The following is a 25,855-nucleotide window of genomic DNA, read 5'->3' as shown; positions in this document are numbered from 1 at the left end:
TTTGTTTTGTTTTGTTTTGTTTTTGTTGTTTTTGTTTTTCGAGACAGAGTTTCTCTGTGGCTTTGGAGCCTGTCCTGGAACTAGCTCTTGTAGATCAGGCTGGCCTCGAACTCACAGAGATCCATCTGCCTCTGCCTCCCAAGTGCTGTAAGTGTGCTCTTATCCCCACAGACACAGCTCTCATCCCCTCCCCATCGAAGAAGCCTCTTTTTGCAACAGATGAAGATTGTTAGATGAAGATTATTCAAGAATCCACAACTGGCCAAAAGGCTGAAAGCAGCAGACCACGGGGTGCCCAACCACAATGAATACATCTACAACACAACAGATACAACTCCTCCCCCTAAGGCTCAGGGAACGTCTTGGAAGTCGGAGCAGAATGAATGTAAGAGCCAGAGTACCAAGAAGCCTGCTCTGTGCCTTTACATATGGCAGGGAAGCTACACCCCCCAAAAATATCAACAATATGGCTGTCCAAACAAGATCTGCGTGATGACAACACTTGTTGACGTGCCCATGTGGACGGGGAAATGTCACAAGGCCCCACTTCTAGAGGAAGAGCAATAGGCAGTTAGTGGCTTCCGAGAGAGGAAGAATCAGTCTGCTCCAGCGATGAGCTCCTGGTTATCCAATCCCAGGAGGTCAGCCCTAAACACATACACATAGTGACAATATCAGGTGGGCCCAGAAAACTGATATACAATCATAATTAGTTATGTAAATTATAATTATGCAACTACAGAAGAAGAGGTCATGAGTTAGAGAGGGAGAAGGGAGCAAGGGAAGTGTTAGTGACAACGGGGGTGAAAATTGTGTAAATAAAGTGTTCATGTGTGAAATTCCCCCCAAATTAAAAGTTAAATAAAAAAAATGATGCCAAGTTGGGATGGGGAGGACGGGGAGTGTATCTGATAGGAATTAGGAGGGAGTGAGAAGTGGATATATTCAAAATACATTGTATGTATGCTTGAAAATTCTCAAAATAATAAAAAACATGTTTTAAAAAGAAGTTCAAGAGCATGGTCAGCTACATGGCTCATTTAAGGCCAGCCTGGGCTATGTAACTTGCCTCAAAAAAAAAAAAAAATCCAAAGCCGGGTGGTGGTGATGCACGCCTTTAATCCCAGCACTCAGGAGGCAGAGGCGGGCGGATCTCTGAGTTTGAGGCCAGCTTGGTCTACAAGAGCTAGTTCCAGGACAGGCTCTAGAAACTACAGGGAAACCCTGTCTCGAAAAGCCAAAAAAAAAAAAAAAATCCAGATTAATAGAAAAGTTTGGTTTGGGTTTTAACTTCTCACCCAGAAGTAAACTGTGTGATCCCGTGAATGGAGGCAAGACGTCCAGTGGAGGGAACTCGCGAGAGACTTCAGGAAACTCCAGGGCTGAGTGCAGCTCTGGGGGCCCACACAGACATAAAGGCTGTCCTTTCCCATAGGAGATCATACGTTAGAAACTAGATTTGACATGAACTTGGTCTGCATAGGTCAAACAGTCTTCGCCATCTCCAGAATTGCTGTCTTGATTCAAAAAAATGTGGTTTAACCAGATTTTACAAGATTAAAGCTAGAGAAGATGCTTGTGTGGAAAAAAACAGAAGTTGGCGTTTCGGCCCGTGGTAATCCTTCACTAAGTTCAGCGGAACACTGGAGCGGAAAGCAAAGACTCTTCCAGATGCCACGGCGCAGGTCTGTGTGCCATAGACTGGAATAATATCCACTGACATCCTCTCTCCAAAGACCCCTTTCTGTACTCCGCAGCCTCCCGCCCGTCGCCCTGGGAGAACTTAAACAGTGAAGGCTTCTATTTTTGCATCAGCATGGATAAAAAAACAAAACCCAGACTTTTCCTAACAGTGACATTCTCCAAGTTGCTGAACAAACACAAAACACCCTTAAATACTCTGACAGGACGATGCCCCCAATATGGGGGATGGGGCATCACTGAAATGGTCTACTTTTTTTTTTTTTACCCTACTTAAGAAGTATCAAGACTGCTGGTACCACAAAAATGTTCGGTGATGAAAGCTCAGTATTCAATCCTTTCTACACCTGTGGCTGCACCATGACCCAGTCGCTGCTGCCAGATGTCCACAGAGGCTTGTTATAAAAGATCACCCCTGCCCTTGATATCTACAACACAGTGTCACAAACATTTCTATTTCCTTTATCTGAGCAACACTCCTGCTTGCTTATTTTGGCATTTCCACAAATCCACAGGTTTTTCGAGGTAACTAGTTAGTAAGTCATTGCCTTCAGAGAGCTGGATTCGCGAGCTCCCCACCTGCAAACTATTTCTCGTCTGCTAAGCTCTGTTAAAGTTGAGCAAGATGAAGGTGTTTTGGTTTCCAAGCAGTGCTGGCCCCCGAAAAAGTAAGCCTACCGAGCCAAAGCATTTCCCCTCCGTAAGCGATATTTCGGCTCTGATGGTGTAGACGGCAGAAGGCAGGACCAGTCCAGCGTTCCCAGTCTGTCTGCCTCACCCTGAAGCCGAGGCGGAGTCACACAAGCTCCAAAGCAGAAAGCGAAGGCCTTTGAGTTTCGTCTTTTGCACACTTGGGCTGAATCCAGTACAACATACATGGTTGAGAGCTGGCCGAGTGCAGGGCAGAGGACGGGTGTGCTGGGATGCAGAGGCTGGGAACACACGTGTTGAAGGAGTAAGGAATTGTCCCTTTCCTTAGGTGGGTTAATGAGAATGAGAGATTGGGAACTTATGACACTCTGTAGAAACACTGCCTTCACTGGTACGGTGGAGGAGGAAGGAATGGCTGGTGTTTCGGGAGAACGAGGAACTCTGTAGAAAAACTGGCATTGGATCAGTACCTTCAAGGTTGGGGAGGTGTTTAATGGGCAGAGAGAGGGTCGAGATTCGGATGAAGAGATAGGATGTTCTTCCATCATTTGCACCAAAGCAAAACGCATTTCACACAGAAGTCCCTAATTTGTGTCTAAATTTTAAGATGGGTACAAAGGCATGAGGGATTTGTATTGATGTTGTAAGATTCCGGAACCCACCACCCATTTTTTGTATAGTAAGCACATTTATATATATTCACACATGTGTGCATATCTATACTTGTCTATGTTACTATTCAGCAGAGAACCTAACATATTTAAGTCAGGAATATTTTCCTTGGTCATTTAACAATGCAAGTAGAAACCAGAAAACGTTTCTCACTAGCAAATGGGAATAAGCAGAGGGTTTTGTTTTGATCCTTGCCATCAACATTTGCTTTCAGAGTTAATCCCGAGGCCTTTTCTGGCCAGCTGGGCCGGTCTTCTCTACAAGTCACACAGGCTAGAGCCCAAGGGACAGATAGTTTCAGCGTAGTGAGCTTCTGAGTACCCCTTCCTTCTCCTGAGGCCTCACTGCACATTTCCCCAAGCGAGTGTTCTTTCAGAATTCCAGATTCTCACGGTCATGCTCACACACCCTCTCGGCTCGTGGCCTCAACCCAATCTTATCCAGAGGTTCCTCTGCCCTGTGACGAATCTCTATTTCCTCCACAAAGAAATTACATAGAAAGTCCAAGTGTTAGGGGCAGGGAGTAAGGTTGGGCAAAGAAACCAGCTTGCCAAAAGAGAACACTGGGAAAAGGCCCCAGTCTCCATTCTAGGGCTGCACCCCTGTCTTAAGGTGTTGATGCTTTCGTGGCTTTAAAGAAGCTGTTGTCAAATGCATGCCGCCATAACCAGGACATGTGTGGGTTGCCTTGGCATCACCATGGGGAAACTTTTCAGTGGCATTGAAATATATAGGAGAAAGCCAGGAGGTCCGCACGAACAGAAGGTGGCCTTCTGCCATTCACAGACGTACTTACGGTGAGCATGGCAAACATCAGCTGGCACACGTTGAAAGCATGTCTCCAGTTGTGGTAGAGAACCATTCGGTAATTCTTCCTCACTGTCAGAAGCCACCTGCACAGGGTCTGAAATGGGAAGGGGAGGCTGCGTGAGGGATCGGTTTGTGTCCTCAGAGGACTGCAGCTCAAGGGACACCAAGGTGATCGGGACCTTCCACCAGGGACTGGGCAGGTGGCTGAGTCGTTAAGAGCCTGGTGCTGGTGGTGCTGGTGGCAGATCGGGGTCTGGTTCACAACTTTACCTCGAGTGTGAGGGTGTTCTGTGACCTGTTCTGACCTCCCCTGGGTCCCAGGGAAGCACGCGGTGTCCACACTTACACACAGGCAAAACAGTCCAACCAGACAAACATAACACCAGACAAATCTAATAAAGACATTTTAACAAACCAAAACAAAAGCCTAAGCTTCCACTAACACTCTGCCAGATGATTCTCGCGGCACTTCCATGGGGTCCACAGGCAGGTAGCATCGCCTACAGCGCATCTTTGGAAAAGCCTTTACATTGCAGTGGCTGCGACACTTTGCCAGGTGCACCCCTTAGCTCCATCACAGAACCTCTTACCTCGTAGTCGATTTTAAATTTCTGTACCATGCCCAGCTCCATGAACATCCGGAGGGCAGCTGTGATCATGGCGTCAACATCAAGGGAAAAGTCATCAAAATGAATGTCATCGATGGCCAGCTCGGACACCAGAGGGATATTGGCTGCCTACGGAATCAAAGACACAAGCCAAGACAAGTTCACTAGCTTTACCTAACCCCATGTCCCACTCTCTCTGGCTTATTGGCGGTGCCACATAAATCAGGCCTGACCCGGGCTTACACCCTGATACGGCTAAACTCTGAGCTATAAATGTCTTTTGTTTCTGAGCAGCAAATGCCCAAGAAAATGGAGTGGGGAGGGAGAGAGGGGAAGCTAATTAGAAGATAAAATATACACACTGGATCTCTCTACTAAATTTAGAATATACAACTGTCTAGTTTATTGGAACTATGGCCGTACAATGTACTCGGATGCACATTGCTGCATGCAGAGACATCTGGGTGGCCAGCAGCTATGAATTTTATTTGCTTCCATGCAGAACAGGACGTGGGAATACACCACTCTTCTTTGCATTCTTGTATCCCGTCCCTTGCAAAAATACTCTCTACTAAACATATGTTCTGTGTATCTAAAAGGACGGAAAAGGGCAAATGGCTCACCTCTGACACAAAACATGATGCATTGATGATAAAATAGAGCTGCTCAGTTTCAGTTAAAAGATCAATTTTGCTATATTGCTTAGCAATAAACAGTACTCTTCTAACACTTGTCATACTTATTTAAGAGTTTCCGTACACTCCTGTTAGGTGGCTGTCAATCAGTTATCCTGCACAAGCCTAAAGGAGAGGGAAACCAAATCTTTGGAAATCATTTTTATGCCAATTGGCTGGGTTACCATGCCATTTGGGCCACTCTTGCTGTGTGTGTGGGTTATTTAATGGCTTTCAAGTTACCAGAGACCATTGTGTATTTGTATTCCTAGTCTATTCGCTGGGTATAAATTACCCTGCGAGTAATTTATGCCCTGGAACTACTTTGGCTAAGCAATTAAACCCAGCTCTGGTCACTCCGGGCATTCCAGAAACCACATAATCAATCCTGCCTCTCCAACCCCGTGCTTTTCTGCAAAAGTTTATGTGCCTAAGCTAAAAATACAAACACTGCTTATTCCCCACTGTGGATGAGCGATGACCGAATCTATGTGTTGGGACAGCTAAGCTTCCAGTTTGAAGACTTTAATTCAATCAAAAATTAATTCCCTTGGACTTTACCAAATCATTTAAAAATACCAGTAGGTTTGCAGATACTAGATTCCTGGAATTAAATGGCGAGGCTTGTGAAATTCACAGTGGTAGATATCTTCTTGGTGTGTATGTGTCCCCACGAGAGTGTCCTGCTTGTTTATTTACTTTAAAACTTTTTCATAAAAGTTGGATAATTCTACATTAGTTTTAAAAGAATAAGTGTACAAAATAACAGATTTTGTTGGGAATGTCACACATGCATGTCAAGCATTTTGCTCAAAGTCCACCCCGTCCCGTCTCCCTTCCTGTTAGCCCTGCTCCTCTCTATCGATAGCCTCATTTCCACTGTGATGTCACACATGTATTTGAAAGTATATCCCACATACGAGCGAGACCACACAATATTTGCCTTCCTGAGTCTGGCCTATTTTATTTAGCATGCTGGTTCCCAGATCCATTTTATTTATTTATTATTTATTTATGTCTGTCTATTTTTGCTTCTAGTGACACAATTTTATTTTTCTTTTGGCATTTGTGTGTGTACCTGTTTGTGTGTGAGTTCACACACACACACACACACACACACACAAGTGTGTGCATGTGGTAGCCAGAGGTTGACATTGTGTCTTTCGCTCTCCTCTCTACCTTCCTCTCTTTTGAGAGCGGGCCTATCACTCAATTAGAACTCATCAGTTGGCTAGGATGTCTGGCCAGTGATCTCCAAGGATCTGCCTGTCTCACGTTCGTGCCCCGCCCTCCCTCCCCTGTTTGTGCCCGATGCAGCACTAAGGTTACAGAGGTGCGCAGCTTTATGTGGGGCCAGCCATCTGAATTCAGATCCTCATGACCCCACAGATACCACTTATCCAGTGAGCCATCTCCCAGGTCAACTTCCTTCCTTCCTTCTTCCTTATGACTGCACAAAACTCCATGCCATCGTATATCACTGCCTTTAGGAACCACATTTTATTTAGCTGCCATTCTGCTGACAGACACTTAGGCTGATTCCATATTTTGGCTATTGTGAATAGGGTGGCAATAAACACGGATGTATTTGGATCTCTGCAGGATTAAACATGTCAGTGCTGAATGCAAATCAGCTCCACCATGCTTTACACACATAGACACAGAGTCATATTCCTCTGGCAACAAATGTTTTCTTACCCAGAGCAACCATTCTCAATGCCTAGATTTATTTATTTATTTTTTTTTTTTTTTTGGTTTTTCGAGACAGGGTTTCTCTGTAGCTTTTTTAGAGCCTGTCCTGGAACTAGCTCTTGTAGACCAGGCTGGCCTCGAACTCACAGAGATCCGCCTGCCTCTGCCTCCCGAGTGCTGGGATTAAAGGCGTGCGCCACCACCGCCCGGCTGCCTAGATTTATTTTAATCAAGTAAGATAGTTGCAATCTTAATACTTCTTACAGTTGCTTTGTTTGAAGAATTATCCAAGACCCCACTGTTGAAGACAATGGTCAATCTGACTCATGCTACATCTAACAACCTCTGCTGCCTCATGTACTAGACCATTTCATACATACATGCCTGCATGCCTACATACATACATACATACATACATACATACAGTCATTCTTTGTTTTGTTAGGTACTATTTAACAATTATACCATTATGCACACCTGAAAGATATTCATAGTTAACTCATACAGTTTACTATAACCACCTGTCAATTTGTTGACCTCATTTTAAATTCTATGGTAGGTTTACTAGTAGCTCTCCACTCTCTCAATGGAGCAAAGGCTGGCCTCGAACTTCCTCCTGAGTGCTGGAACTAGTTATGTGCTACCATGTTGGGATAACAATCCTCTTTACTGTGAACTTTGTTGTCACCTATGTGCTTACCATTGGTACAAACTTCTTGTCAAATAAATTGGTAGAGAACTTATTAATGACAACATTGTCTCCTTTGAAAATGTTAGATGTGTAGATGGAAGTTTCTGTCCTGACCAGTACCACAGATGTTCAATCCCAAAGAAACACAGAGGCTTATTAATTAAAAACTGTTTGGTCTATTAGTCCAGGTTTATTATTAACTAGCTCTTACTTAAATTAACTCCTAACTTTTGTCCATGTTTAGCCTTGTGACTTGGCACCTTTTCTCAGCTCATTTTTCTCTGTGTCTGGCTGGTGACTTGCTCTCTGCCTTTTACCTTCCCAGAATTCCCTTAGTCTGGTTGTCCCACCTATACTTCCTGCTTGGCTACTGGCCAGTCAATGTTTTATTAAACTAGTATGAGAGACAAATCTTTGCAGTATACAAGAACATTATCCCACAGCATAGATGCTTTGATAAATCTATGGATGTAATGAAGAGATGGCTCCAGGTTCCTGCTCTGACTTCTCTAGATGAGGGACTGCAACCTGTAAGGTCAAATAAATCCTTTCCTCCCCAAGTTGTCTTGGTCAGGGTTTTACCACAGCAAGAGAGGAAACAACCAGGACACTACCCTCACTTCTCTGAGGATGTTAATGACAATCCCATTGGACATTTCTTCTCCTTCTCTATTTGTTTTTGACCACTCTACTTTGATCTTTGTTCTTATGGTGACATAAACACATATGCTAATTTACACAAAAATTCAAGCTAACAGAATTATTAAATACATGTATATTGTTGTATAGCAGACCTCTAGAACTTTTCATCCTGTGTAATCATACCCACTGAGCGACTTCTATGATCCCATCTCAGCTAAATCCCATTTATCTGTCTGTTCTCTAGGTTCCAAAGTGTTGTCGTTAGTAACTTCTTTTTATTTGGCTTTGAGAGTTGATACAAAATCCTCTATGACTATTTTAAAAGGCCTAGGAAGGCAACAAAAAAGACAATGAGGATGCTTAAGTGACTGTTTTAATCTGGAAATCATCAAATGCTGCTATTAAATGATACATTTTAATGGACAACTTGGGAACTCAGAAGTAAGCCGGATTTAGTACTCAGTCTCTTTTTAACACATTCGACTGGGGGCAGCCATGTGTATTGCGCCTGCGTGTTCAGTGCGCGTGACCACGCTAGTCAGGCTGTGGTAACCAACAGATAGCACGCTGCTCCTCCTTCGGAAAGCTCCAGAACAGCTTCGCTCCCCTCCCGCTTTGATGGTTTGCGTATAGAGGATGCCAAGTGTTTGAAAATATCTCTATTTGTTGCAGTTTGTTCAGATTTAAGAGCGACCAGAAAACTGCTTCCTAAGAGACAAAGGCAGGATGCAAAATGACACAGGTTTTTCTGCTGTCCGCAGGAAAGGCTGTTTCTGCGTTGAAATAGGGAGCTGAAACCTCTTACCGATTGTCACCAAAGAAGCCTAAATGGCAATGGCGACATCATTGCTGATCTCCCAGTGGCCCCTGTCTTCCGGTTATTAACAGTGTGGTTCTCTGTGCCATTATAAACCTTCCCCCTTCAAAGGCACTAAATTCACTTAATTATCTCAAAAATTAAAGAATATAGGCATTTTTTCATTATGAAATGTTAATGGAAAGGAAATAAGAACATTAGGTTGAGAAGTGAAGGATGACCTCTGGTTCACTAAGACCCAACCTTATTGACCTTGTCTTTTTTCCCTAATAGGTTGATTGATCCACAGTTAAATCACACCAGTCCCTACGTCACCCCGAGCCCTGCAGCAAACCCTTGCTGGCACGTACGGATGCATAAAACATCCCCAGACTTTCAGGAGAGATCTTCTTTGGACCATTTTACCAAATATGGGCAGTTTCCATTCATACAGTCTTGGATGTAAGAGCAGGTTCTGTGCAATGAAGAATAAAAAGCAGAGGACATCCTGAGGAGACAGGTGTGGCTGTCTCACCTGCCAAAGCCCCGGAAAGGACTTTTATTGCCCAGTTCCTTGTGCTGTAGATACATGCCCCCCCCCCATCCCGCCTGAGGAGCACAGGATGGAACCCTATCCGCCAAGCCTATAATTACTCCAGCCATACGACATTAACAAAACAAATCAAAGTCAATTTCTCAAAGTGTCAGTCTTCGGGTTTTAAATATTTATAAGGTGCCATATCCCTAAATCAAAGAGGAGTGTCACGATCCAAACTAACGACTGGATTAATAGCCAGGAAATAACATTCGGATAAAGAACCATTTAGTTTACCGCAGCAATAAATGAAAACACAGAATTATGAGTCCCGCAGCTAATTTGAATGAAGCTCAAGAAGTGAGACCGTCTGGCTGGGAGTACCTGGACTCCTCCGATCCGGCTTTGTTCGGACCTGCGTAGTTGAGGGCTTATCAAAGGGAGTCATAAACTGCCTCCTCTACAGCTGAAAAGGAAGCTTTTGCAGGAGCTATAAAATGGAAAATACAATCCTGGGTAGTTTGACACACAATACTGCATTTTGTGATGTTCAGTAAATGGGAAGAAATAACAAAGTGGGTGGCCGTTCGGCCCTGACCACTGAGAGCAAAGTAGACCTGTTGCTGCCTGTTCCAGACACCCGCTTGCTCCTCTGGACGAAAGCAGAGGCAGAGAGGCCTTAGGCTTCCAGGACTGGTGGAGGAGGAGGCTGAGCTGTGGGGATGGAGAAGAGATTCCAGAGCACTTTCCCCACAGAACTCATGGAATGCCAGAAACGGCTTTTGGTATTTCGTGAATATTAACTCATTGGTTCTTTATAAGCGCACCAGGAATATTTAAGCTGGGGGTAGTTGAAATCCTGTATTATAAGGAAGCCACATAAATAGATAAAGTGACTGCTCATATTCGCAGTGCAATCAACAGAGGCAGATCTGACTCTGAGCTGCAAATCCTGGCTCTGAACTACCCCCACTACCTCTGGAAATGGACCGACGCCAAGCTAAGGGTCACCCATTCCTGTCCAGTGCAAAGTAACTTGGTACGCCGTGAACAGCACTTGGGATTTAGCTGCAAATGACCTGCCGCGTGGTCCATTTCTTATGATGAACATCCAAGGCCCATTTGGGAGAATGCTGTCTTGGCTTTTGTTTGTATGAATTCACTCGGTGAATTCTCTAAGCTCATAGCTGCCTTTGGAATGAATCCCAGTTAGTTTTGTGCTGATCGGACACATGTAGAATCAACTCTTGAGAGACCAAGATCTTCCTGAATGAACAAGGTGTCTACTGGGGGAGCAGACACACACAGTAGACATGAGCTTGCTAGCGCAGTGCCATCACCAAAAAGTAGCACGTGAATTCTCGTTATTTTCTCTGAGCCATCTACTTAATTCACCTTGTGATTGCCTAGAACATTCTTCCCAACAGGTGTAGAAGCTAATCCTGCGCTGACACTGATCCTTGAGGGCCTGTCGCCAAGACACTGAAGTGAGTCTCAGACTGAGTATTCCTTGGATAAACCACCACAAGACCACACTGCATGGCAGCTTGAGGCATAACAGAAGGAGAAAGCCCGGCGCATAGAATAGGAAATACTGAATGTCCATGGCTGTTATAACTACGTTGCTGCTGCGACCGCTGTGTGAGCAGCTTTCCCTGATGTGACAAATTCCTGAGAAAAATCCACTTAAGGGAAGAAGACTTACTGGCTTATGATATGGGTGCACGGTGGATTGGCCCCACTGCTTTCAGACATAAAGAAACATGATAGAAGGGCCTGGTGGAGGAAGGATGCTCATCACACAACAGCTGTGAAGCCAAGGAAGGGAGAGAGGCGGGACTGGAGAGAGATAGGTAGATGGATGGAGAGGGGGAGAGAGGGAGAGAGAGAGAGAGGTCTGCTTGGTCTGCTCGTTGGGGCTGCCTGACACAGGCCCATAGGTGGCTGAATCAGAAGTGGTGTGTTCCCACAGGCCTGGAGGCTAAAAGTCCCAGACCAAGGTGCTGCCAGGTCTTGGTTTTCCCTGGGGCTCTCCTTGGTGTAGATGGCTTTGTCCCTATCTGGCTTACTATGCTTGAGTAGCTCTGGTATCTTTTCCTCTTCTCAAAAGGGCACCGTTCCTGTTGGATTAGGGATGACTTCTTTTATCTCATTTATACACAATTCCCCTTTAAAGTCCCGGCCTCCAGGTCCAGTCACGTTCTGAAGGCCTGGTCATGAAGGCCTCAACTTATGGGTTTAAAGGGAAATGTCATTTAACCCACGGCAGGCAGTTATCAGTGTTACTGCGAGGAGAATAGTGAAAGCCTTCAAAATAAACATTCCATGCTGCATTTATGCACATGGCTCCCCTCCGCAGAAACCTGCATATTATAAATCCAACTCTTCCTCTCCCCGGGCCTTTTAGAAGATCTCTCTTCCAGTAAATTATACTCTACTCATTACTGGGGGGAAAACATCCAGAACTGGGTCTCCAAGGTAACGCCAGAGGGACACACCACCAACAGCATCAACCTGTTGAATATGACACCAGCCTCCCCAGCCACTGGGATGGAGGAGATGCGTATGTGAGGAGCTGGTGAGAGCTGGGTCTTCGGCTTCATTCCTGGTTGGCTGAACTCACATTGGCCGCCCTGCTTTCCTATCCTAATATTCCACTATTTGGAAAACAGCTATGTAGAACTCCTGTTGAGGAACGTCCCAAGAAAGGTGTTCCTTTTCAGAGGGCCTGGCCTCAGCTGCTGTCACCGTTCCTGGCTCGGCAGAATTCCTCGGCTAACAGGGTCCCCCCACCTAGTTCCCAACTGCGCAGAACACAGGAAGTGTCTCTCAGGTCGATTTTCTCGGTGCTGTGGGAGCTACTCCTCCTGTCGCTGGAGTTCCACGACCCGGGTCTTACTCTCGTCTATCCAATAAATACCTTCCTGAAGGCTTCTGAGTCCTCAGGCATGTTGCCAAGTGCTGCGTGGGCATCTTCGTGTCTCTCCGGGCAGACACTTCCTGAAGGGCAGGATAGGACGGACGTTCTCTGCTTTGCTTTTCAGCCAAGCCAGAGGCCTGTCTGTCTATAAAAAGTATGTAAAAGAAGTAGACACATGGAAGTTGGACACCTTCTCTGGAACGTGTATCAGGAGGATGAGGGGGTGGGAAGTAGGTGGGAGCCGTGTCTGGAGGTTTAAGGAAAAGCTTCGTTTTTAATGGGAAGTTGAGAGAATGGAGACCCTGCTTTCTCTTCATGCTCCAAGTTAGAGGAGGGTGGCAGAGCCAGTGAGAGGGGAACATAAGGCTCTGCTCCTATTGCCCAGCGAAATTTCCAGGAGCAGAAGGGTTTTTTTTTTTCAGCTCCACCGTCCCTCGAATTTGTCAATAGCATGTCTGAATTCATCTACACGGATGGCAAAGGGATAGGAACACAAGGGGAGTCACCTGGTAGAGTTGTTTATAATGAGGTCTCCTTAGTCTTCTTCTGGGACAAGAAACCGAATGGGATCAAGGCTTAGTACTGATGTTAGTTACAGGGACTAGAGATGTTTTAAATGATGGTCCCTTGCTGGCCGTTTCTTTTCACCGAAGCCTTCTGGCACCTGGCAGTAAGCATTATGAGTGTTTAGCCCCACGTAAAAGTGACATGTCTGTCTGCGCTGCTGTCAGGGCTTCTGCTGTAAAGGCGGGTGAAGAATGAGGACGGGTACCAGAAGAAGGGTAGGAAGGGAGAGGCTGAGGAATGAAGTCACAAAAGGCATGGCGAGCTAAGCAAGCGTCAGCTACGGAGACACAGTGCAGGAAACTCCAGCCGGTCAGTCTCACTGCATCTAGTGTGGCGATAAATTATTCCTCACCCGGCCCCTCAAGAGGAGTAGAGAGGAAGGGGATGAGCAGGTTTTACTGGCTCACCTGCAGCTGGTTTCTCACTAACTCACACTTGAAGGAGTCTCGGAGAGGTTAACTTCTGCAAAGAGGGTGGAGAAAGTTAAGCCATGAACAATCCAAAGAGAAAGGGAAGCAGAGAAAGGGAGGCAGAGAAAGGATTTGGCTGAGTGAGAACATTCATCTGTTCGGAGTCTAGACTGTGCAGAAAGACAAGCTGCCCTCATCTTTTAACCCAGCCCTGCAAGGAAATCTATCAAGGCCAGGAAAAGCAGGGCTGGCCACAAACGTCCCAAGTTGCAGAGGACTTCAGTTCAGAAGGTAGTGCGAGAAGAAAGCCTGGAGGTGAAATCATAAAAATGAGGAAGGGCACAGGACTATGCAGAAGAGAAAAACTAGCTAGCAGGAAGCAGAAGGTTAAAGATGTGTGCAAGCACATATGTGCCCCCCCAACAGTAAGACCAATCCCGTGGCTTTGTTAACTTTCTTGTTCTTTTTCCACTCTAAGCATGGTCTATCTAAGCATGGCCTATCTCAGGTGGGGCTTCTCCTTTAGCCTGAATCCCGGCATGAAGATGCTACAGGGTTACAGGGGACAGAGGACCAGCTGCTGATGTGTACCCAGAATGAGAAACAAACCCCTGTAGCCATATACTCCCATGGGAGTTGCTACAGTGGCCTCTCCCTCCATACACTTTGCTCATTTTATGCCACTTCTTCTCATCTTAAATTGCCCTGACCTCCTTAGGTCTACTCCTTAGGTCTCAGACTAACTGGTAGCATTCTGCAGCTTCAGTTTGAATGTGAGGCATTTCTGATACCACATAGAATGTAATGGTCATACTTATGACTATGTACCAAGTTCTGACTCATCGACACAGGTATAGTAAATCTAATAATGATAAATAATATAACTGATCAAGAATGGAATATTTTTAAAATTGGAATTCTCACCGAGAAAAATATTTTTCCTTTATGATGCTGATTTGGGTAAATGGGAACTTCAGACTCTGATTGTTTACGGATTCTTCTAGATACAGTGCATACTAACTCACTTGAAAGAGCACAGGCAGATTATAAACCTATGCGTTGGAAATGAACAAAGTCATATTTCTCTCTATTCTGGTTACTCTTTAGCAAAGCTCTTTGTCTGCGTGGTCCGACTTTATTTCATGAAAGACTGAGATTACGCAGGCCCCCGCCTCCAGGCAGTGATGCAGGTAATTCTTGCAAGAGTCGGGAGCTGCAGGATGACTGGAAGAGGCTGCTCCTTTTCCTGGTGTCTGTGGTGTAAACTACGAGCACGAGACAGCAGCCATTTTTCTATTTCTTTAAAGGTCACAAAGGATAAACGATTACAGTAACATCTCACCCACTGACTAAGCTTTCAAAGGTAAATCCAGATATTGATTTCAAAAGCTGCAAATCTTTTATTCAAATATTTCTGATAGGGCTACAAATCCTGAGAAATCAAATATTTTTCTGAATGAAGATCTATGAAAATAGATGATGGATTCCATAAGCTGTCAAAGCAGAAATGTTACAGCTCACAGTTTGTCATTGTGCATGATATAAAACTCCAATGGGGAGATTAGTTACATTGATAAAAATTATTCTTCAGCATTGCAAGCTAGTTTCTGGGGGAATAAAAATAAAATATCAATGTGGCTTTTTGCCAGGACTAGAAATTTTTCTGATCTAGAATTAGATAGTGAAAATAATGTAGATTAATGCCTAAAGTCATTTCTTGGAGCCCTACAGAGCATGCGCTATTGTGTAGGCAGGCTGAATGAATTGCTCTCTCTGCCAGACACAGTGCATTTTTACCATTCATCTACTGTGATTACTACTATCACATTTTTGGTTTTCTTTTGCTGGAGATATAGCAATATACGGCAATCTTCTTCTGACTGCGTTTCTTCCCTTTTATTTTTGGCGATTGTTCTTTTTAATGCTCCCTCCCAGAGATTCATATTTCAACGAGGCTACCTTTGCCCAAAGTTTTCTTTCTTTCTGGGTGGTGGCTGCAGGGTCACAGGGCTGATTAGCCTTGTTATTTTCCTGATTACAGGCAGTGCTCCTTACTACAGACAGCTCTCTCATCAATAAATGGGTCACAACGTTAAGAAGACATGGCCGGATCAGACAAATCCTAATCCCTGGTACCCCAAACAACTGAGAATCATATGTCACAGAGATGAGTCCAGGATGTTGTCACCCCGTGCCAAAGATGACAAACAATGATATACCACACAGAAACTAACATGTGTATATCTGTATCTGTAAAAACAGAAATTATGTATATAGCTACAATAGCAGATTAATGAATATATATAGCGAACGAATATATATAGATTTATATATAAATATATATAATATATATGTAAACCATTGTTTACAAATAAGGAATGAAACTGCTTGGGATCAAATATTCCCTAAAGGACTGAGCTTTCAGCTGTTCAAATGCTTCTCGTGCTGAAGACCCATGTTCAGTGTTCAGCACCCTCAAAATTAGGAATCAATGCAGAAGAGGAGGAGAAAGTTAGTAAGAGTCAGCGATGGTGGACAACTCCAAGGAAACAGTGTCTTCAGACACAACAGGCCTGACATACACAGGAACCCACAGGGACTATGGCAGCACACACAGGGCCTACACAAGTTCAAACTCAGCAAAATTCCAGTCCGGAGAAGGGAAAGTGGACAGAGAGACCCATATCTAACTAAGGTGTTTGTAAGTGATAGCTGTCCAATGAAGTGTCCCTGGGTCTATCAGCCTCACTCCAGGGCAGGTAGGCTCCGGGCCTTTTGTTGTTGTTTGTTTTGTTTTGTGTGTATTTTGTTTTGTTATGTTTTGTCTCACTGGCCTTTTGTTAGTTTGTTTTAACCATTTTTTGATAGGGAGAGAATATATAATATAAAGCTAGGTGGGTAGGGAGGTAAAGAATATGATCAAAAATATATGCTATTTTTAATAATAAAAATAAATAATATAGACCCATTCTGTATCTATATTATCCCTATCTATAGGTAGATAGAAGTCTAAGGCAGACCAAAATTGTTCACATATGAAATCAGAAACATGCCCCTCTCTCTTGTCCCGTGCTGTGTTGCTGTGTGCTGTGTTACTCTCAACAGCGGGGTGCTGCACAGGGCAGCAGCGGGCAGGGGTCTGAATTCCCTATTAAAGCTCCCTAGAGCAAGATGCTTCACTCTCTGCTGCGTCCCACACCTCATTGGGGCACAGAAGCCAGCCGTCACTTCTGAGAGTGGCGTTGACGGCTGCTGAACACAGTTGAGGTGGTGGGCACGCAGCAGGTGCTCGTTAGATGGCAGCAATTATTGTTGCTGTTGTTGTTATTGTTGCTTTCACTATGCCTAACTTGAACAACGTCCCAGTCCTCGGCTGTTGGCCCGGACTCTCGGCTCCAGTTTACCGTGTCTTAGAAGCTGTTTACTGGTATCAACTTTGAATTGAGAAGTGAATCTATAGAAAAGCTGAGTAATGACCAAATCAGAAGGGAGAGTGGAGGCTCCGAGCTCCCTTCTCAGGTCCTGCCAAAACCCAGAGTTTAGGTTTCGTTTACAACAGTACCTAATCCCTGCAATATATAAAATTTCTTGCCACCTCTACTCAGTACAACACAAATCACTGCCTCTCTGGTTTTATTTCGGGCAGTTAGGTAGTTGGTACACCGTTAATTCCGACACACACCACAGCTCAGCTCCATTGTCGTTCAGTTTTATTTCCACCTTCTTCCCGAGATCCCTGGCTGGAGGTACGACCTGCTCTCTGGGCATCTCTGGGTATTTTAAGACAATATGAATCTTTAGGAGCTCAATTTACAACTCAAAACAGAAACGCATTTTCCTTCCAGAGCAGAAATAACGACACTAAACGCGGAGACGCTCTGGATATCCATCCCTGCAATTGAAGTGACTTGGCAACCCCAGAGATGAGTCTTTATTGCAACTATTATTCAATGATAAGCTTTATAATTAAAGGCTTTCTCTCAAATATAGTATCATTCCCAAGATCTGGATGGCCTATGGAATTTCTGATAACAAAATATGGCCATTAGCAAACACATTAGTCAGGCCTCTGCTTTTCCTTGACAACATGGGGGACTGTGCCCAAGGCGAGCACGTGTTCAGACTGGTACTCCCTGGCACAGTTATAAAAGCTAATAGCAGACTGGCTTTGAAAAAAGTGTGGTCTCTGATGTCAACCTCGAGCTGCCACATGCATGTGCATACATGTACATATACACATTATACATGTGCAACCATGCATCTATAAACATGCATACACACATGCATGCACACAACACACATATACACATTCAAAAGAAAAAGGTGTGGTCAAAATGGCCGTGTTAACAACTTTACACACACACACACACACACACACACACACACGCACACATACATATCTGAGGTCAGCTTAACGAAGGGGCCTAGCATTTTAGTCAATGGTTGATTTACTGTTTTCATGGCCTCAGTCCCAGCTACTCTTCCTTCTCTTTGACTATTGCCATCAGCAGCATGGCTGCTGCATCTGCATCCCCACCCCACCCTGGAAACCCGCCTCTGTATGCTGACCTTCAGGAGAGCCCTTCCTCCTCACACAATGGCAAGACTGACAAGGGTGAACCACCCAAGGCTTTTCTGTAATTGCTGACAACCTGCTAGCCATGAAGCTAGAAGGTCCTGAAGATAGGAGCCAACAGTGCTGCTTTTCTGGGATATGCGGGGTAGGAGCCTGGGAACTGGAGACTCTGAAAACGCGGTATGATATAGATTATAGCTATGAGTTTGTTCCAGGGTCTGAGGCTTTCTGGAGTTTTACTGGTGTAGAAAACACATTATTCCTCCTTAAGTAAAGAGAAACAAAGAGGGCAGTACCAGACAAAAACTCATTTTATATTCTGTTCCACAATGAAGTCCTTCATGTTCTTCATTTAAGAATATCAGAGAATGAAATTAAAAGGTCTTTAATGATCATTGAGTATTTATAATATGTCAGAATGAATTCAACATTATCCCTGCTGTTATCCCATTTAATATTCACACAGCCTCATGGTGGGTGTTCATCTTGTCCCGTACTGATGACTACGTAGTTGTAAAGGAGCTACAACATTTACCCTGATCACCTGGTCCATGGGAAACTAGGCTGGGTCTTGAGCCCGTGTCTGGTGGACACAGCAGCTGACTGCAGGGATGAGCTGTTCTTCATCTCTGCAAAGCCCAGCACAAGATCAAGATGTGGCTCTGCCTGAGTTGTTGAAGGATGAAAAAAATAGCAGGGTTCTTACCTGCTCATGATAGCTATACATCTCATCTCTTGGTCCATTTTGTATCATTCCAAAATAATATCTGAGCATCACTCACCCAATTCCTTTGTGATTGCCTCCTGGATGGATTTCCTATATAATGGCATATTTTGATGAAACGTTCACGCCAAGACTTGCATTTGAACCTGCGTTTAGATCTTGGATGGTGACCTGCTGATGCTGTCGCCTTCAGCGACGCCTTTTGCCCTATAGGCTTCGATCTCCTTACTAAGCAAATGATGTAAGTAATGTTTATTTCGCACAGGTGCAAGAATCAAGCTCGTGTCGCCCAGGTTTAGTTCACGTTAGAAACAGAGACACAGGCACGTAAAAGATCATAACATCTAGCAGACTTCCCAAAGTTTGTCAGCTGTGAAGCTCAGACAGATTCACAAATTCTGTGACATTTATTGATTTGCTTTCCACGCCAATCAGTTTGCTGCTTTATCACATACATATTTTACTGAGCACTGACCACATGTCAGATGCTTCTCCAGCTCCTGGGAGATGCGGGTGGCAAGCAACTCAGAGTCTAGGCAGATTTGACTCTATCGTCACCGTTCATACCACAAGAGGGACAGAGCCACACTATTTGGTTCATGTGAGTCTACAGAATTAGCGTGCACCAGTATCCTGGCTAAAGTTGGTATGTTGCTCACTGCTAATTACAATTACCGTTAGGTCTGGTTAGCTTGCAAGCTGAGTAACTCTCAGGAAAAACAGACAGCGTCTTTGCCTCATTTGGCTGCTCAAAGTTCCTAGAGAGCAAGATGCCCAGGTGAGGCAGTTCCTAAGGAGCAAGTGACTCTGCCCACTCTGCAGAGGCAGCATATGTCTGGGTCCCTGGCATTGAGGCATTTGGATGGGCTTCACCCAGTTTTCATTGCTGAGAGAGGATAACCTTCCTTGTACCATGTGTCTTAAAGTAAAACAGAGAAGGGGTCTTCCGTCAGGGCTGGCTTTGCCAGGTTAAGAGTTTATGTTTCATGCTCTGGGTCTTTTGTACAGCCTGTTCTTTTCAGCATATTCCCTGATTGCTTTATTCACCTGCCTACTAACCAATGTTAATTTCCTCTGCTATAATAACAACTGAAAGAAAAAACAGCAGGGGGCCAGCAAGAGGGGGCCAGCAAGGGGAGACAGCAAGGGGACAGCAAGGAGGGACATCAAGGGGGGTCAGCAAGAGGAGAACAGCAAGGGGTCATAGCAAGGGGGGGCAGCAAGAGGAGAACAGCAAGGGGTCATAGCAAGGGGGGATAGTAAGAGCGGGAAGCGGCAGGAGGGGGGTCTCCCTACATGGAGAACGGAGAGCAAGGCAAGCTTCACTAGAGCCTGCTGTTCCAAGTCCTGGCAGCCTTGTCTTGCTCTTTGGCCGCTGCCTCTGAGTTTATGGGAGGAAGAGGTCTCACTCCAGTGTTACAAAAATGAAGACCTCTTCAAGGGCGAGATAGCTCTCAAGGTCAGATACTGGCAAAATAACTTTGGGGATAGACTCTGCGTTCAGCAAACCCATTGGACACGGCATCTCCCCTCCAGCAGACCGAGGCTTCCCTGTCTACCCATGGACTTGCTCTGATTCCTTTCCCACAGAGGCCCTGCGTTCACAAGAAAAGATTAGGGACCAGAATCTAATTTTTAATGCATCTTGGATTCTGCAGATTAAAATCAGCTGCCCTGATACGCTATCGTTCTTTCACATTTTATTGTGTGTGTATGTGTATGTAGGATGTAAGCATCATGCATGTACCACATGCATGTGATGGTACCACACTTACCACAGAGAGGCTCCTATGCTCAAATATCTGCCCCACCCCCATGCCTCATCTCCATCTTGACAGCTGAGGCTCATCTGGAGTAGCCTCCTCTCTAGCTGACAGCCAGGCAACCAATGAAATACTTCTTCCTGTTGCCGGGTCCCATAAAGGCAGCAGCTAGCTTCCAGTGCTGTCATTGGCTGGTCGGGCTTTCTGTGGAATGCTAACACATTAGGGCCAGCAGAAAAGTGACAGGTAGGTACAGCCACACAGATATATCACTGGCCCAATGTTCCACTGGAGAGAAAAACTATTTCAAGGCTGAATGACAGCTATAACACACCCTGTTAGAAGAAGAAGAAGAAATCTCCCCACGTCTGCACTCAGGCAGCTATGCAGAGGGGGGAAATGCACACATAAAAGAATCAGCACAAGGTTGTCTAATCCTCAAATACCCAGCTTTTCATGGCCTGATGAGTGCTCCCCCGATTAAGAAATACGTGATCATTTCTACATACCTTTCATAGAATGTCCATTTATATATTTTAAAGATCAGTGTTGTTTATTTGGGAAATGACTTCCAACCTTGTCAAGGCGGACTTGTAAATTCTTCTGCATCTCCTTGTCTCTAACATAACCCCTTTGACCTTTCCCTTCTGACCTTCAAGTCCAAAAACTCTGGCAGCGGCAGGATGTGGTCAGTGTCAGGGGTAGTGCTGGATGCAGTTTATCTCACTCTGTCCTCTTAAAATATTTGCATCACTCCGGGAGGGTAAGTACAGTCCTATCTAAACATCTTTGGGATTCGTCTTTGCAGTCAGACAGAATTGTTTGACCACAAGTAACTGCCTTTGCTACCACCAGGTTAACTGTTCACACACAAATCTGTCAAAGGGCCTCTAGGAAAGAGTGTCCTCTGCTAATTGAATTCTAATGAGGCCAGGAAGTAGATTAGAAATTGAGCTATTTTACTGTTAGCTTCAAATGCTGGATGTAGGGATGTCTGGCCTACTTGATCTGTTTAATCTTCCAGGAAGACCTAATTAATTAATTAATTAATTAATGCCCTAGAAGTACTCCACAGGTTGCTGGTTGATCCAGCCGAATGGAGATTTCTGGGTCTCTATTGTCACCCAGCACCGCAGAAAAGCTGCTGGTCTGGTATGGGCTGATGACAGACAGTCATAAATGCAGACTTCTGGACCAACTTAACTGGCACAACCAGTTATGATGTATTTGAGTAGTTTAAATTATTTGGAAGAAAGCCAAATCAGGGTGACCAACACTTAGATAACCCACAGAGGGAGAATATTTAAGCACACAACAAAATATTCTGTTCAGTAATAGAATCTAGCCAGTGTTGCTGGGAACTGCTTCAGGGAATAGATCAATGATAACTGTCATCTAGTACCTGTACATTATGATGTAAGCATCCCATCTATATTCCCAGGAAATATCTCTGGTTACAAAATAAAAAGTAGTAGGGAGGGGCCTGGTGGGGATTGAAAACCATCATTTGAAAGCTGTGTGCAGCTACACCAGACTGAAGGACAGCAAAGATACTCTATGCCCCTCTGTCTTTCCTAGGAGACATGGTCGTCTTCCATACCCAACTACCTGCATTCACTTGGAAACTGACGCTAATCTGCCCACAAAGCCCTCCTGGACTGGTCCAGGATTAGGCATGTGAACCCAACTGAGTCAATCAGAAAGTGTTCCCAAGATTCTGTAAAGCGAAACACAGGACTCATCCCTTCCTATAGGGAATTAGTTAGAGAAACTTAGTCTCTGACAGATGCTAATCAGCAGTGAGTGCCCCACAACGGTTTGGATGCTGCAGTGTGAGGTTCTGTGGTTTTGGCCCAGGTGCTATCTGGGTGATTGAGGCAGAGTCATAGTGACCAGCTCTGGGAGTTGTCAGATGGCTTTGAGACCATCCACTAGTTTTGTAGGGATGAAATCTATGGGGTTGTTTTCCCTGCCCGTGTATACAGCCTTCCCGTTTGTAGCCTTTCTTAGGAAGATTTCGGGCGATGTATTGTGTGCATCTCTTCTAAAAGATGTCACAGGTGGGGTCTTTCGGTCTATGCCACACTGCCTTCTCTGAGCTAATGCATCACACAGTCAAAGAGCAAAGTTCATGTGGAGAGAGAAGCTCAGACAGAGCTCCAGGCAGACAAGGACTTCCTCAACACTAGAATGATGGACTCTTGGTTTGTCCAAATAACCAGCCTTTCTTCTGAACCCAGCCTCCTAGGGAGGTTCTATCATGGTGAGCTCTCATCAAGGAGACTGCTGGTGTCTTGGATTACACTTTGGGTAGAAACACACACCTCCGCACTGTTTAAAGGGCTGGGCAACTCCTAGGGCCATTTTGTTTTTTCCACTTGCAGTCACTGAAATCACCATGGAAACTGCCCCTCCCAACCCATTCTCCTTCTTTTCGGAATTTCGAGTTTTTCTTGTTGGAGGTGAAGGGAAGGGTACAAAGTGTTCTTCTTCAAAAGCCACATCAGTGTTCTGCAGCGCTGTTTGATGAACTTGAGCCTAGCCGTGGGGATGGCCTTCTGCTCCTGCAGAAGTCATCACAGAGCTGGGTTTTTCCCAAAGCCCTCTTTGTCTCTGGCAAGGCCAATGAATTATGATGTATGTTAGGAAACGTGCCCAGTCATGAGGAATGGCATCAGTCAGTTTGAGAATTGTTCGGGACTTATGCTTTGAACAGAAAATTGTTATTAACCCCCCCCCCCCAAAGCTTTCCCTTGAAGTTGACACTACAATGCTAGCAGCTGAGAAGGTTTTCCTGGGGGAACAGTGGGGCTGGACGACTTTGCAGATAGACAGGCACACTCACAGGCATGCGCATGCTCACATGTGCATGCACACACACATGCGTGCACACCCATACCCACCCATTCACACATGCATGTGCACACATACACACACACACGCAGAGTCATGCACACACTCAAGTCAGTTAAAACCTGAACTCATCTATCACAGGAGTAAAACCCAAGATTCTATCAGGGTCCAGCATCAGAACACAAGGACAGGACTGAGCCAGGGCCACTCTTCTAAATCAAAGACGCTATAAATTCAGCGTGACATGTCTGTCCAGATCATCGTATTTTAGTTGGAACATTTTTGGACATTTCTCTAAATGTCTCAGGTTTATTATCTGTAAAGCAAGGGGAAAATGTTAAGGGTTTTGTAACAATTAAATGAGTTCATCAAAGTCATGCACCAGAAGCAGGCATGGCAGGTCGCCTTTCTCATTTTCTAAGGTTCCATCACTCTGAGGGAACGGAGCCTTTGCTAGGGAGAGGAGAGGACTTCAGCAGGAGTAACTGGGGCCTCCTGATTGATAGGGTGGTCCTCCCATGACTTGCCCAATACAAGAGCTGAGTTTGGTCACCAATAGCTCCTTTAGAGGCTTGTTGCTGCTGCTCAGCAGAGCAAGAACTGCAAAAGCAACCGGCTCGGCAGAAACACAGTGCTGAGCAGCATGGCTCCCGGTGGGGAGCAATGTCTGAAAGATATGGTGGCAGACACTGACTAGAGTAAGAAGAGGAAATGCATCCTTCAAGTCTGTCTGCCTGACACCGCTTAACACATCTCTAGGCATGACACTTATCCCTAGAGAGGCTGAGAAAGTCTGGTATTTTACATTCTCACTACCCCTCCTCGTACAGTGTCCTTCCATAGAAGCATGAATTCAGTTACTCTTAACCCCCAGGGGTGCTGTCATGCTGCCCTGGGACAGCCTTAAAGCAGTGGTTCTCAACCTGTGGGTCTTGACCCCTTTGGAGGTCACATGTCAGATAGGCTGTTACAACTCAGAACAGTAGCAAAATTACAGTTATGAAGTAGCAATGAAATAATTATATGGTTGGAGGCCACCACTGTATCAAACTGTATTAAACGAGGAACTGTATCAAAGGGTTGCAACACTGAGAAGGTTGAGAACCACTGCTCTAGGGCCAGCTACAAGGCTTAGGTGCTGCGAGCGCAGGTCCCTTTCTACAGTGTGGTCTTATCAGCAGGTGTCTCAGTTTTCTGTTACTATGAGACCTAACAGATTTTTTTTAAACTTTTTTTTTTAATTAAATTCTTTATTGTTTCCTGCCACACTTACTCTTTGAGTTCCAGCCAAATGCCTGAAGCTCTGAAAAGGTCAGTCTGTATTACCAAGCTGTCTTAGGGTGCTCTCTGTGGTCAAGTTTAAGTTCTTGTTTTTATATATGAGACTCAAACCCAAAGATGGCAAAATTCTTCCTGACCTCTGTTCTTGACTCTGGATATTTTGAGACCTGGCTAGGGCGGTACCTTTGTGAACTTAATTATTACTTCCAGGGAAGCAAAGATCACCCCCAGAGATTTCCACCAAACACTCGACATTAGCAGAAGGAAGGAAAAGGGGTTCTTAATAGCTTATTGGTTCAGCCCTGCCATGGCTGCACTTGAAGGGCTAGGCCCTGCCACGCAGCTAGCTCCAAGCGCAGCGATGCACACATGCCGCAATTACAAACAACAGTAAAGATAATTAATGCAGCGTCTGACCCTCTGACCTCCAGATGCTTACAAGATACTCCCTCATCAATTCCTGCTCCTCCACACGGCCTCCATGCCTTCACAGGATGCCTTGCTGGGGTACATCAAGTATACCGACCTGGCTGCTGGCTTTGTTCACAAGGCTAAACCAAAGGGGAGAGCACGCCAAGCCTCCAGCTCACACCTGGGTGAATGAATCAGCATCGCTGCCACTAACATACTCCAGGTCATGCACACACACGCCGCTGTTATTATATCTCAAAATTACTTTTAAATCACCACCTTTGGGATTTTTAACCATTTCCCTAAAAAACATGGCTCAGGAAATTCTTGCATGGAGCAAGGATGGCACCCAGTGGCCAAAGTGCTTCATCTCAGATCTCATTCTTTCAAGGATTCACCATTTGCTTATGAGACAATAAGCTGCTGGGGGACCCTCCCCTTATGCCAGAGCTAAAATTCTAAGTTATACAATTATACCTTTAAGTTGAGCAAGTGTACATGCACACACACACACACACACACACACAGACAGACACACGATGGGGGATATATCAAAGAGTTTAACCAGAATAAAGATTTAAATATGTGTGTGTTTTAAGAATTTATGTTTAAATAATCATATTTTAGGTAAGCAGCATACTGTCCATAATGTCCCTAACATCAAAAAAATATTACCCACCCCTCCTTCCACATCTTCCGCCCCACAGTTTCTATCTGTTTCATAAGTGCTCGTACTTGAAGCATAAGACTTTATCTCCTGACATGCACTTTATCATTAAACTGATGTTTGCCTTCTTCTAGCCGTGTTATCTTCTTCACACGGCCCTTGGCAGCCTGGGGAATGCAGGATAATAAAGTGGAACCCTTCTTTTCGCTTC

The 25,855-nt window shown here is 44.9% G+C and overlaps 1 protein-coding gene across 1 annotated transcript in view; it reads right to left on the bottom strand.

Moving 5' to 3' along the window:
* Pde11a (phosphodiesterase 11A) overlaps positions 1-25,855 on the bottom strand; it is a 309,344-nt gene that overhangs the window by 78,755 nt on the left and 204,734 nt on the right. Inside the window, exons 11-12 of the mRNA XM_038336971.1 lie at positions 4,425-4,571; positions 3,821-3,928 (exon numbers count right to left, since the gene is read on the bottom strand). Coding sequence (XP_038192899.1) covers positions 3,821-3,928; positions 4,425-4,571 — 255 coding nt within the window. The remainder of the gene's footprint in view (positions 1-3,820; positions 3,929-4,424; positions 4,572-25,855) is intronic.

Source organism: Arvicola amphibius, chromosome 7 (assembly GCF_903992535.2).
Source record: "Arvicola amphibius chromosome 7, mArvAmp1.2, whole genome shotgun sequence".
In the NCBI taxonomy this organism is placed as follows: domain Eukaryota; kingdom Metazoa; phylum Chordata; class Mammalia; order Rodentia; family Cricetidae; genus Arvicola; species Arvicola amphibius.
This window is presented reverse-complemented; position numbering and strand designations above follow the sequence as displayed.